Below are 13,057 nucleotides of genomic sequence, written 5' to 3' on the forward strand. Positions count from 1 at the left end.
GGCAGCCAGGCCGGCACAGTCACCAGCCGGCACTGACGGCCGTCCCGGGCCCCAGCTGTGGAGGTGCACTTTGGCACCCCTTGCCACCCCTAGCTTGCCCTGTCACTTCCATGTGCCGACTCAGAGCACAGCAGCTTCTGATTCTCCAGCCCCTTTTCTTCTCTGGACTGATAGATCTGGGGGACCCGGGGAATCCAGAATCCAAGGGAGGGGGCATGCTGGCTTTTCTGCTGCCCAGCTGAGGGCCTGCCACAGCTCCTGCCGTCGCGGGCAGGCTGCTCTCTGCAAGTCGACCCCGAGCAGGGTTTGGAGTCCTCTGCTCCCCACTCCGATCGCTCAGGACTTTGCAGAGGAAGGGAACAAGAGCTGAGGGCAGCACTATGCGGACTTCGGAGACCCTCTGAGGAGCGGTGGTGGACGCTCACTGGGCTCCCCCGCTTACCCCTGTAGCCTGTCAGGCCCGACTGTCGGGAGACACCCGACAGCAGGATTCTGACCCAGCCAAAGTAGCCAGCCACGAACTTGCAGAGGAAGGGGGAGGCCACTGGCGTGCTCGCCCATACCGTGTTCTCTCTCCCCAAGAACCGCCCTTTCTGGCTCCGCTGCATGTACATGCTGGTCTGGGGCAAGTTCGTGCTGTACAAGTACGTCACCTGTTGGCTGGTCACGGTACGTGGAGGGGCGGAACCGGGCGGAGCACTCAGCTGCAGGGGCTGGCCGGGGTGTGGCCAGGACCCTGACTGCTGACCTGTGCTCAGGAAGGAGTGTGCATTCTGACGGGGCTGGGCTTCAATGGCTTTGAAGAGAAGGGACAGGCCAAGTGGGACGCCTGTGCCAACATGAAGGTGTGGCTCTTTGAAACAACCCCACGCTTCACTGGCACCATCGCCTCTTTCAACATCAACACCAACGCCTGGGTGGCCCGGTAAGCAGCTGGAGGACGGGGATGTGGTGGGTCACCTCCGTGTCTCCCACAGGGATAAACCCTCCAGGCCCTCACACACACACACTTAGACGTGCTTTTTCCTTTTCTTTTTAGTGGTTTTGGCCTTTGGGCATATGTACAGAGAGACAGGACAGTGAGAGGGAAAATGAGAAATCTCCCCCAGAAAGCAAGAACTCCCCCCAAGGGGAATGGCCACACTGCAGTCCCCCTTCTCCATTCTCCTCTCAGGATTTTGGACATGCACACACACGTACCTGGCATGAGTTGCAAGCCTCCTGGTCTGGGACTCAAACTGTGGTCAGCCATGTGGGAGTCCAGCAAAGTAACCATTACACCATCGGCTGGCCCCTCCTCCCAGGATCTCAGGCAATGCACACACATGCGCCTGGCGTGATTGACTTGAACCACACTCGGCCACGTAGGAGTCCAGTGAGTGACCACTACGCTGTCTGCTGCCCCACCCACACACTTTCTATCCCCTCCCACCAAGAAACCATTCCTATCATATATGAAGAAGAGACAGGCCAGCCATGGTGGCCCCGCAGATCCAGTGCTGAAGCCACGCAGAAGGTCCTGGCTCGTGCCCAGCACACATGCCGTGATCCTGGCTGGCTGAGGGTGGATCATGGTGGTCCATGATCAGGGTCACGATGGGGTCATGACTCCATCAGTGGTCACTGTCTCAGAATAAGCCAACTTTAAAAGAAAGCTATTAAGTACCTGTATCCTGCGTTTTAGTCCCAGTTCTGCCACTGGCTCTACATCCTCCTCAACCTGTTTGCGAGCACTTGGTCCGTGTCTGTCCCACTAGAGTGTCAGCCTGGCGTGCCTGCCATTCTTCACGGCAGGGCCAGGACCAGGCACTCAGGTGGCCCCGGTCATTACCTGAGCTAAGCCAGGCCAGGCGGACTGTCTTCTGTCTCTAAGTTAGCACTGCCGCCTCTGGTGGCCACGGGTGGGAGCCAGCCACCACGCCACACCACTCCTGGGGCAGGCCCAAGAACCAGAGGCAGGATGGTGGGAGTGCAAGGACCACCAGTCCCAGGCTTGTTCTGACCCACCCTTTCCTCTAGTTACTTCTTCAAACGACTCAAGTTCCTCGGAAATAAGGAGCTGTCCCAGGGTCTCTCGTTGCTCTTCCTGGCCCTCTGGCACGGCCTACACTCAGGCTACCTGGTCTGCTTCCAGATGGAGTTCCTCATCGTAATTGTGGAAAGACAGGTAGGCTTCCAGGGAGGCGGCGAGGGGCCGTGGGAGGGGCCAGACACTGATGTCCGTGCCATCCCCCAGGCTGCCAACCTGATCCGCGAGAGCCCAGTGCTGAGCACCCTGGCCTCCATCGCCGTCCTGCAGCCCATGTACTACCTGGTGCAGCAGACCATCCACTGGCTCTTCATGGGCTACTCCATGACTGCCTTCTGCCTCTTCACATGGGACAAGTGGCTGAAGGTGAGCCGCGGCCTGGCTGGGAGCTGGGGGGAATGGTGCGGGAGGAGCAGCAGGGGGTGCTCTGTCCCCACAGCACCTCAGTGGCCTGTCCCCCCTCCCAGGTGTACAAGTCCATCTATTTTCTTGGCCACGTCTTCTTCTTGAGCCTCCTGTTCATATTGCCTTATATTCACAAAGTAATGGTGCCAAGGAAAGAGAAGCTCAAGAAAATGGAATAATCTATTTCCCTGGTAAGTCCACAGCCACCAGGTCACATAGCGGAGCAGGTGGCTGGGGGAAATGGCAGTACTGGAAACGCGGGGGAGCTGCAGGGTGGCCCGGTGGGTGGGGCACTGCCACCTCTAACCTATCTGGGCACACCAGGAAGCAGCGGGGCGGGCACCAGGCCAGGGCCGTGCAGAGCGAGGCCCGGCCCTCCAGTCCAGTGCCTCGTCTCACAGGTGGCCTCAGCAGAACTGGTGCAGAAGCGACTGTCCCCCTCGTCACAGCACTCCCGCGCCCCAGCACCAGGACAGAGGAGCCGGAGGCTGGAAGACATGGCCCTCGCAGCTGTGCCTCTGCCGCCCAAGTCTTCATCTGGGGCCAAAGGGGAAACTCTTGTGGGAGGAGCGGAGGGGCCCGTGGCCTCTCAGGGCTCCCCCCTGCACGTTGCCTTATCTCCCCTCTAGCCAGGAATCTGTTGCGTCCTCCTGCCAACTCACTATGATTGTATACGTGCCACCGCCACCGCCCCCCTGTGGGGGGAGGGGGGCACGAGGCCCTGCCTGCTCCACTTTTTCTACCTTGGAACCAGATAAAGTCACTTGTTTGTTCAGGTTTTCACCGTGGGCACTCCTGGCTGCTTTCTTTCACGGTTCACATGTGCCGTGGCCAAGGTCACTGGGGTCTCTAGAGCGTGGATGTCTAGGAAACCTGGAGCTCACACCTACCTTCAAAGCCTGGAACAAAGCTGCAAACTCTAACCTCAACTGTCTGCCAAGTCTTGGGGGGGACAGTTTCCACCATCAGAAACTACTGAGTTGAAACCCCCCACCCCAAAACAACCTGGTTTGCAAGAACAGTATTTATAAGATAAACAGCACGTGGACGGCCCCAGCGTCCCCACAGTCCGACTGCTCGGAGCAGGAGGCCGTCTTCCAGTTCAGAACAGGGCCGAGGGTGCAGTGTGAGCAGTCTGTGGGTTCAGAGCAAGGCCCCGCTGCTGTCAGATGACGCCCCACACTTCTTCAAAGGCGGTGGTAAGTTTTGCGCAGGTGAGGGCAGCAGAAAGCGGGTAGTTGCTGATGGACACCATCTTCTCCGTGTACTCCACATCGACCTGAGGAGAGAGCGGCCGTCAGCCAGCCCTGGCACTCTGTAGCAGGGCCAGCCACTCGCAGGACAGGCACGCACGGCTGTGTCAGCAGCGCTGTTCACTATCACACTTCTCCAGGGCTGCAGGTGGCATGGTGTTCCGGTGCCAGACCCCACAGGGCCAACTCCAGGTGGAGTCCTGGGCCAGGCAGCTTGAAATCATCCCGGGTGTGTGTGCGTGTGTGCCCAGAATCCCGAGACTGTGGTGGTGCCATCCCCCAGTGGGTGATTTCTCACTTTCCCTCTCTCTTGCTCACTCTCCAGTGCATGCGCACACACGCGCGCGCGCGCGCACACACACACACACACACACACACACCCTACAGCAAAAACTTGACTCCGACGAGGACAAAGCCCCGAGCTCTATTCCAGATCTACCAGCAGTCCCCACCTGGGCACAGCCTAGGGCTGCCGTGTGTGTCTAGCTCTGTCGTCACCATCTACTACCAGTTCTGAGGATAAGGACCATCGACACGCTAACGGCCCTGGAATTCTTTCTCTCCCTCATGAGAGAGAAACAGGCACCCTCGGCAGGGTGTGTCACACGACTGCCCCATCCCAGCCCTCCATCCAGTTCGGCTCTGAGGGGCACACGTGCCCAGCATGTCTCAGGCCAACTCCGGATCCAAACCCACAGTCAATCTTGGAGTTCTGGGCTAGGCCTCAGCTCTTGAAAGACTACTGGTTGAGCCTAGGCCTTACCGTGCCGTGGGCAAAGGCCCCCACCACAAAAACAACAGGGTCGCTGCTGGGCACCAACTCTCGTACATCACTGACGATGGGGATGGAGAAAGAGGTGCCGATCTTCACACATCCAACTGGGAAGTGATCCGACACTGGATTCTTTATTACCTAAGGGGGAAGAAAAGAGGAAAATCAGCCTGGAAGCATCCCAGAACCCCAACTCCAACCAGTAGGTTTCAGTTCCTCACCTTCAAGAGCTTCTGGGGGCCGTCAGCTGCTCGAACACTGAGCTTGTGTAAAAGCTGAACTAGGAAGAGGAAAAAACAGTTTTGAACTGAGGACCACACACCTGCCTGGTGATCCAGCCAGAGAAAGCCATAGGCACGTGGGTTCCGAGTGCCCTTCACGTCCAGACTGACTACTCCGAAGATGTCAGGAGCACAAGCACATAACTACAGTACGGGCTAAGCTCAGACCCCCTTTTTCACTCAGCCAGGGACCTACGGCAAGAACAGGAGCGTGGCCTTTCCAGCACAGAGAAGAGACCACGTCCTAGTATCACCCACGTTGCCCCACCACCACCACCACTTACAACACTCCACATTCAGTTCTCCCTCTCCCCCTCCTCCGACTGTCATCGCTGCCAGGTTCACTCTGAAGTCTCAACCCCAAGGCTTCTCACCCATGAGGCCACAGAAGCGGTCGAAGGTTCTGGGGATTCGAGTCTGTGGGTTCACCTCAATCAGCACGTTCTTCTGTGTGTGGATGTAAACCTGCAGCAAGCCAGCTCTGTTCAGGGGACTGTCCATCAGCATCAGTAAACTCTGAGGAAGGCAGAGCCAAGGCAGTTAGACTAACGCCGGCAGCCCGGCCGCCTCGCCTCCCTACCGAGACCGGCTGTGTGCTATGCCTGGAGCTACCTGGTGGGCTATGTCGGGCCTCACTTCCCCAGGGTCCCGTCCATTCTTCAGCAGCATAGACTTGTGCTTGTCGCAGTTGAGTAGCTCGTACGTCTTCCCTACCTGAAGGGCAGGGAACGTGGCAGAGCAACATCAGTTCCTAGTACCTAGCCCATGGCCCCCAGTGTGGTCCCCCAACTGGCAGCAGCTACACCTCCTCAGGCCTGCTCAACCAGAGATTCGGGGGTGGTGGGGGTCAGCAGCCCTTCAGGGAATTACTGCGGCCACACTTACCCCAACCCCAGTACCTGATCTTTTTTTAATAACATGCCAGTGGGCTATACACTTGCAGGAGAAAGCACCCTCCGTGGGCGAAGGTCACACCACAATCCTTTCTCCCGAGTTCTCTTCTTGGGATTCTGGGCATGCACGCACACATGGCCACCATGTGCAGGACTCAGACCCCTGCAGTTGGCCATGTGGGACCCAGTCGCCTCAAACACCAGGCCACAAAGTGGCCCGTAGCTGATCTTAAGGAGAGAAACGGGAGGAAGGGCACGGCCCGTGACTGCACGAGACAGATCTAACTCACAGCCATGGCTGCTGGCAAGGCTAGCGAGAGGCTCTGCGACCAGGCAGGAGTTCGGTAGTGACAAGACTGCACTGACGTCCACCACAGGGACGTGAGGACGAGCTAAGCACACCGCCTACAGTCCTTACCACTGGTGTGCTTATAGCACAGACTAAGAGCCACAGGTGGGACAGGAAGTGTGAAAATTCCGACGAGGCAGGAGCTAGTTCAATTGAGGAATACTGCTCTCAAGTAAAACAGGCGTTACTCCCAGGTTTAAGACTGACATGAACAAAGGTACGAATGGGATTAAGAGAAGGCAGATACACGAGGAAAGGAAACGGGGAAGCGAGAACTGAGGCATAAAGGGCAGTGACTAGGTATGAACCTGCTGTACAGCACAGGCTCCTCAGCTGTCAAGCACCAGAAACTAGATCTGGAGGAAGAGGGGCGTGACAGGAGTGACAGAAATAGGACCCTGGCAACCGGGTACTGGAGAAGACACCAGCTAGAAGTCTGGTGCTAAAGACTCAGGCTGCGGTTTCTGTCCTTGCCGTTGTCCACAGGCGCTCACGTGCCCGAAAGAGTGAGAGGGAGAGTGAGAACTCACCCCCAGGGGGAGGGTCATGTCACAATCCCTTCTCCCCCATTCTCCTGGGATTTGGGGCACACATGCCCGGCACAGGTTTCAAGCTGCCACGTCTGGGACCTAAACCGCAGGTGGCTATGTGGGAGTCCAGTGCCTTACCCACCACGCCACCAGCTGACTTCAGACTAAGAGAAAGAACTGCAAGCTGCAATTTGGAATCCTAAAAAGCATTAGGGTGCCAATAAAAAAAAAAAAAATTAAACACATTTAAGTACAAATACAAGTTTTGAAAGGTTATGCATTTTTCTTTTTCTTTTTTCTTTTTTTTTTTTTTTTTTTGAGAGGTTTTTGCTATAGGGCATGTGTGCTCGCCAGACAGACAGAGACAGACAGAGAGAGAGAAAGCGAGAAATCACCCCCCCAGGGGGGATAGTCACACCGCAAGCCCTTCTCCTCCATTCTCCTCTCGGGATCTTGGGCACGCACGCACACATGCCCGGCGTGAGTTTAAGCCACCGGGTCCGGGACGCGAACCACGGTAGACTACGTGGGAGTCCAGTGACATAGCCATTACACTAATTGCTGGTTCCAAGGTTATGCATTTTTCTAAAGAATTATTTAACTTTATTTAAATTTTAACAAGAGAGGGACAGAGTGGGTCCGCCAGGTCTAGGACTCGAACCGTAGTCAGCCATGTGGGAGATCAATGCCCTTAACCACCACGCCATCTGCCAGCCCCCAAAGGTTATGCTTTAATGATGACTACAGTATTTGTGTATATCTAGCAATACCTTGAAATATATAGCTCCAGTAAATTTAGGGGAAAAGTAGGTTGTGAAATTAACTGAAAAGCTGAAATAGCAAGAATGTCAGTAAATACAAAGAACAAAGGACAACGGACTGGGTTTATGACTAAGTTCACATCTCTAAGTTACAGATTAAAATAAACCTCTTGAATAGAATAATCCAGTTTCAACTCACTAATAGGGTATAAAACTTGGCACAAGTTTTAATGTCATTAAAAGAGGTTTTGTTCTTTTTTTTTTTTTTTTGAGAATCATTTATTTAACTTTATTTATTCATTCATTTACTTTTAATTTGACCAGAGAGACAGAGAGGGAAGGGGAAAACCCAAGCCACCAGGTCTGGGACTCAAACCATGGTCAGCCATATGGGAGTGTCCAGCGCCTTAACCACCACACCACCTGCTGGTCCCCAAGAGTTTTTACTCTTTTAATGAAAGAAAACGTCAGAGTACTTTACATATAGTAATAGTGAACAGTGGTTTATGAAACTTAGCTTCACGTAGCAGAATGTGTAAAGTGCCCACGATGTAACTTTTATTTTTTTGTTGTGGGCTGTGGTTAGTAGGTTTGAAAACCACTAACTAGAATAATCAGAAAACGCATCCCACATGTCATGGCTGTAAAGGTACTAAAGATATAAGAAAGGATTTTTTGGGGGGAGAGGTTTTTGCTATAGGGCACGTGCGCTCGCCAGAGAGAGACGAAGAGACAAAAAGCGAGAAATCACCCCCGGGGAGAATGGCCACACCGCAACCGTTGCCTCTCCTCCATTCTCCTCTCAGGATCTTGGGCACACACGCCACCAGGTCCGGGACTCGAACCCTGGTCAACTACCTGGGAGTCCAGCGACATAGCCATTATGCCAACTGCTAGTCCCAGGAAAGGATTGTTTTAAAGAATTATTTTATTTAACTTTATTTATTTATTTAAATTTGACCAGAGAGGGACAGAGTGAAAGAGAGGAAAAGTGAGAAAGCAAGCCACCAAGTCCGGGACGCGAACCACAGTCGGCCACGTGGGAGGGGAGTCCAGCAACCTTAGCCACCATGCCACCGGCCCATAGGAAAGGATTTTTAAACCCTTCTTCTCTGTTCTTACAGAGACAGACAAAAAAACAATCACATGAATGTTTAATTCAAATTGTGATAAATATTATGAAGGAAAAATAAACAGTTCATCAAAGGGTTCTAACAGGAGGATCTGTTTTATACCAGGGAGCCATTCATTCTTCTGGGTAGTAACATTTAACCTAATAACTGAAGAATGAGCAGCACAATAACGGGTTGTCAGAAAAGTCATGACGCACTTCAGAAACTCAAGAACTATTCAATGAATGAAGAGTAGCAATGAGGGGGAACCAGCAGTTAGCGTAATGGCTATGTCGCTGGACTCCCACGTAGTCGACCGCGATTTGAGTCCCAGACCCAGTGGCTTAAACTCACGCCAGACGCGTGTGCGTGCGTGCCCAAGATCCCGAGAGGAGAATGGAGAAGGGATTGTGGCGTGACCATCCCCCCTGGGGGGTGATTTCTCGCTTTCTGTCTGTCTCTCTCTGTCTGGCGAGCGCACGTGCCCTATAGTGAAAATCTCTCCAAAATAAAAAAAGAGTAGCAGTGAGGCAAAAAGCTGAGGGTGGGGGGCTTACAGTTAGAGAACCACATATGCAATGGCATTAAGGTGTAAGAGAATTGGGCCAGCAGGTGGCATGGTGGTTAGGCCACATGACCACCACGGTTGAAGTCCCGGACCTTGCAGCTTGCTTTCTCACTTTCCATCTCTCTGTTTCTCTAGTGAGTGTACATGCCCTATAGCAAATTTAAAATAATAATAAATAAAATTAAATAATTTTTTAAAAAATGGTGTAAAAGACTGCAGTGCGTTCAAGAAACCAAAGGCGGCCAGTGAGGCTGGACTATTAGGAATTAATGGCAGGACCAGCAGATGGCATAATGGTTAAGTGGCAGGTTTCCCACATAGTCGACCACAGTTTGCGTCCCAAACCCAGCAGCTTAAAACACATCGGGCACATGTGCATGTGTGGCCAAAATCTCAATAGGAAAATGGAGAAGCAACTGTAGTGTGGTGATCCTCCTTGGGGAGGTGATTTCTCACTTCCTGTCTCTCTGTCTCTCCAGCAATTGTACACAGTCTATAGCAAAAATCTCTTAACTTTTTATTTTTAAAGGGAACTAATGGTGGGGCCAGTAGGTAGAGTGGTGGTTAAAGAGATGGACTCCCACATGGTCAACTGTGATTCAATTCCTAGATCTAGCAGCTTGTTTTCTCACTTTCCCTTTCTTTCTTTTTTTTTTTTTGGAGAGGTTTTTGCTATAGGGCGCGTGTGCTCGCCAGACAGACAGAGACAGAGATATAGAAAGCGAGAAATCACTCCCCAGGGGGGATGGTCACGCTGCAATCCATTCTCCTCCATTCTCCTCTCGGGATCTTGGGCATGCATGCACACGCACCCGGCGTGAGTTTCAGCCACCAGGTCCGGGACATGAACCGTGGTCGACTACGTGGGAGTCCAGTGACATAGCCATTACGCTAACTGCTGGTCCCTCACTTTCCCTTTCTCTGTCTCTGCCTGGTCAAATTAAAAAATGAATAATAATAAAATTAAATAAATAATTTTAATTTAAAAATTTTTTAAAAAGGAATAGCAGGAGTAGGCCCAAATAAGGCTGGCAAAAGCAGAGCATGCCAGTACCGGGAAGACAAAAGACACGGTACGGTAGAATGACGACTTCAACCAGCTTTGAATATCACCCTGAAGTAGCATTGATGACAACCTGACCTAGTCTTCCAGAGCAGGCTCTAAGAATTTTCATTTGGCCAGGACCTTTCCAACTTCTTAATGAGAAGCCTGGAATAAATAATCATAATAACTAATTCCAACTGCCAGGCATTCTTCTAAACTCTTTCTTTCTTTCTTTCTTTTTTTTTTTTTTTATGATGTTTACAGGGCCCATGCCCTTGCCAGAAAGACAGAGAGACAGACAGAAAGCAAGAAATCACAACCCAGGGGGGATGGCCACATTGTAATCCCTTCTCCTCTCAAGATTTCGGCCACGCACACATGCACACGCACATGGCTTTTTTTTTTAATTATTATTTAACTTTATTAATTATTATTATTTCGTTTGCTATGGTCCACTTTCATTCAACAGAGAGAGGCAGACAAAGAAACAGAGAGAGAAGGAAAGTGAGAAAGTGAGTCACCAGGTCTGGGACTCGAACTGTAGTCAGCCATGTTGGAGTCCAGTGCCTTAACCACCATGCCACAACCACCACCACCCCCATGTTGCGTTTTAAGTTCCAGGGGCCAGAACTTGAACCCTGGTAGACTACTCAGGAGTTCAACAATGTAACCATTACGCCACCTGCTGGTCCCTCTTCTGAACTCTTTATTCATATTAACTCCTTTGATCCTTCCAATAATCCTCCAAGACAGGTACTATTATCCCATGGAGTATATGAAGAAACTAAATGGCTACATGATGTGCTTCAGGTCACGTGACTAGTAGGGAGAAGGAGTTAGAGCCCAGGCAATCTAGTGAGTCTACACTCTCAACCACTCTGCTCTGCTGACAGACATGTTTTTCATATTTTCAATTACATAGTTATACGGAAGAGCTAACAAGAACTGTCAGAACGAACATTCGCATTGAAAAGACAGCAATTACTAAGAGAAGAATAAAAGAGCCTGTAACCAGGCCAGAAATAGCAATCACAGGGCTGGTCCCATAGCCCAGTGACTGGGGGAGCCAGATCCCACACAACTAATGATCAACTGCAGTTCCACTCCTGGCCCCTGCGCTTGGAAAACATGCCAGGCACGTGTGTATGCACGTCCAGAATCTGTACAGGGTAGGGAGATGGAGAAGGGCTTGCGGCCTGACCACACTGCACCGTAGCGTCTGGTAAGCGCATGCGTCTTCTGGCAATAAAAACCTTAAAAGAGAAATACCAATCGCAGAAGCAAATTAAGAGGAAACCTGATTAATTGGTCACTTTAAAAACAGGTTTTCTGGGGTGGACAGGTGGCGTGGTGGTTAAGGGCACAGGCTTGCCACATGGCTAACCACGGTTTCAGGCCTGGAACTGGTGGCTTGTTTTCTCATTTTCACCTTCCTTCTGTGTCCATCTCTCTGGCTCTGTTCCTCTCTGGTCAAATTAAGTAAGTAAATATATAAATAAATAAAGTTAAATAAAATAATTCTTTAAAATGAAAAAAGGTTTTCTAGACTGCAAGGTTGATAGACCAGTAAGTGTCACAGGACTGAGGAAGAACAAGTGGAAAAGGATCTCACCTGAGATGCCGAAAATGTACTACTTTAGAAGGACTTGTCCCCTTGTATGGTTCAGTTATTACCCCCATTCAAACTGAGGACACACTTATTTTCTCAAAGTCACACACTTAAAATAAGTGTAAGGACCAAGATGAAAATCCGTGTCTCAGACCAATGCTATCTCTTGTGGGCATACTCAATGCAACTTTAGCTATGAAGAGTCAGAAACGAGGAGTAACAACACGGCACAAGGTTTTAAGATGTGAACTTGCTGGGGCAAACGGAGCATGGTGGTTAAGGTACTGGACTCCCACATGGTCCACCGGTTAGAGCCCCAGAGAAGTTGGCTTGAAAATCACGCAGGCAAAAATTCCGGGAGAAGGGACTCAGGGTGGCCATCCCGCCAGCAAGGGGACTTCTCACTTTCCCTCTCACTCTCTCCCGGCGAGCGCACGCGCCGGATGGCAAAAACCTTCCCAAAAAAAAACAAACAAAAAGGCCCTTGCCAGTTTTACTTCACTTGGAATTGACGAGTGATGGGCAAAGGTAAAATGTTAAGCATATCAAATATCTAATCCAGAGTGTTCCAGGTGAACAGCAAGAGAGGGGTGACAGTAGACACCCTCTAACAGGTTTAAATATGAAGTCTTTAAAAGGGGTGGACAGACTAGGCTAGCCTGACTTTGTCGTTTCCCCAGCAACTTGTCTTGGGGCGTGGGGTGACACAAAGACAAACTACATCACAGACCCCGGCCAGTCCACTGGAATCAGGGAGGTAAGGCTTGGAATGAGCACTGCCAACCCAAGGTGTGAAACCAGGCGAGTGCCGACAGGACCAGCCCCCTCCGAAAGCAGCTTCGTCTGTGCCTCCACCCACTTCGAGCCCCTCACTCGCGTCCCCAGGAAAGCCACTCTCCCGATCCCCGAGTTCTCCACTTCCTGTCCCGAGTTACCTTGACCGTCTCCAGACTGGCCCCTTCCAGCACCACAATGAGCCTACGGCCTCCGATCTTGCTTCCAGCCCCGAGCCGGGGCCGCTTGGGGGCTGACGCGTCCCAATCCTGCTCCTGCTCCCCGCTGCGCCGCTCACGAGGCTGGAAGCCACCACTGGGCGCAGCCATCTTTGCTAACGGACCGGAAATTGCTTGCTCTGCAATTAGAACCTCGCGCTCGTCGCAGCCGCGAACTTCCTTCCGGCTACCATTTTGAAAGTGGGCGCTTGGAAATGGCGATGGCCTACTCTCTCGAGCTCCCGAATCGGGCAGGGTTCCAAAAAGAGGGGGTACTTCCGGATGCGCAGTTCCTGTGCGCGAAGTTTGGGTCCGGCGTGGGCAAGACGGGGGAAGCTTTAGAAGGGAACGCACTTCCGGTGCCCTTTCTCCCGCGAGCACTACGGGCCGGAGCCCGCGTGTGAAGGGTGAGCGCTCTACCCTGGAGCGGGGCAGCAGCGGGGCGGCAACCCCGTCCC

The 13,057-nt window shown here is 52.1% G+C and overlaps 2 protein-coding genes across 2 annotated transcripts in view; one reads left to right on the forward strand and one right to left on the reverse strand.

The window, feature by feature from the left end:
• LPCAT3 (lysophosphatidylcholine acyltransferase 3) overlaps positions 1-3,217 on the forward strand; it is a 56,410-nt gene extending 53,193 nt beyond the window's left edge. Inside the window, exons 8-13 of the mRNA XM_006170778.3 lie at positions 583-669; positions 759-925; positions 2,020-2,167; positions 2,237-2,395; positions 2,497-2,625; positions 2,836-3,217. Coding sequence (XP_006170840.1) covers positions 583-669; positions 759-925; positions 2,020-2,167; positions 2,237-2,395; positions 2,497-2,613 — 678 coding nt within the window. The 3' untranslated portion in view covers positions 2,614-2,625; positions 2,836-3,217. The remainder of the gene's footprint in view (positions 1-582; positions 670-758; positions 926-2,019; positions 2,168-2,236; positions 2,396-2,496; positions 2,626-2,835) is intronic.
• Positions 3,218-3,443: 226 nt separating this feature from the next.
• On the reverse strand, positions 3,444-13,051 carry EMG1 (EMG1 N1-specific pseudouridine methyltransferase). The gene is made up of 6 exons (XM_006170777.2): positions 12,543-13,051; positions 5,353-5,454; positions 5,115-5,256; positions 4,681-4,739; positions 4,451-4,600; positions 3,444-3,713 (listed from the first exon to the last, which is right to left on the reverse strand). Exons 1-6 carry the CDS (start codon positions 12,708-12,710, stop codon positions 3,600-3,602), a joined length of 735 nt encoding a protein of 244 aa, XP_006170839.1. The 5' UTR covers positions 12,711-13,051; the 3' UTR covers positions 3,444-3,599.
• Between the last annotated feature and the right edge of the window lie 6 nt (positions 13,052-13,057).

The sequence above is a fragment of the Tupaia chinensis genome, unplaced genomic scaffold (genome assembly GCF_000334495.1).
Source record: "Tupaia chinensis unplaced genomic scaffold, TupChi_1.0 Scaffold149011_1, whole genome shotgun sequence".
NCBI lineage: Eukaryota > Metazoa > Chordata > Mammalia > Scandentia > Tupaiidae > Tupaia > Tupaia belangeri.

Coding starts and splice junctions, on each gene's coding strand:
- EMG1 (XM_006170777.2), bottom strand. CDS start 12,710: ATGGCTGCGCCCAGTGGTGGCTTCCAGCCTCGTGAGCGGCGCAGCGGG. Junction 5,455..12,542: donor CCAGTCTGGAGACGGTCAAG/GTAACTCGGGAC, acceptor CCTGCCCTTCAG/GTAGGGAAGACGTACGAGCT. Junction 3,714..4,450: donor GGGCCTTTGCCCACGGCACG/GTAAGGCCTAGG, acceptor CTCTCTCCTCAG/GTCGATGTGGAGTACACGGA.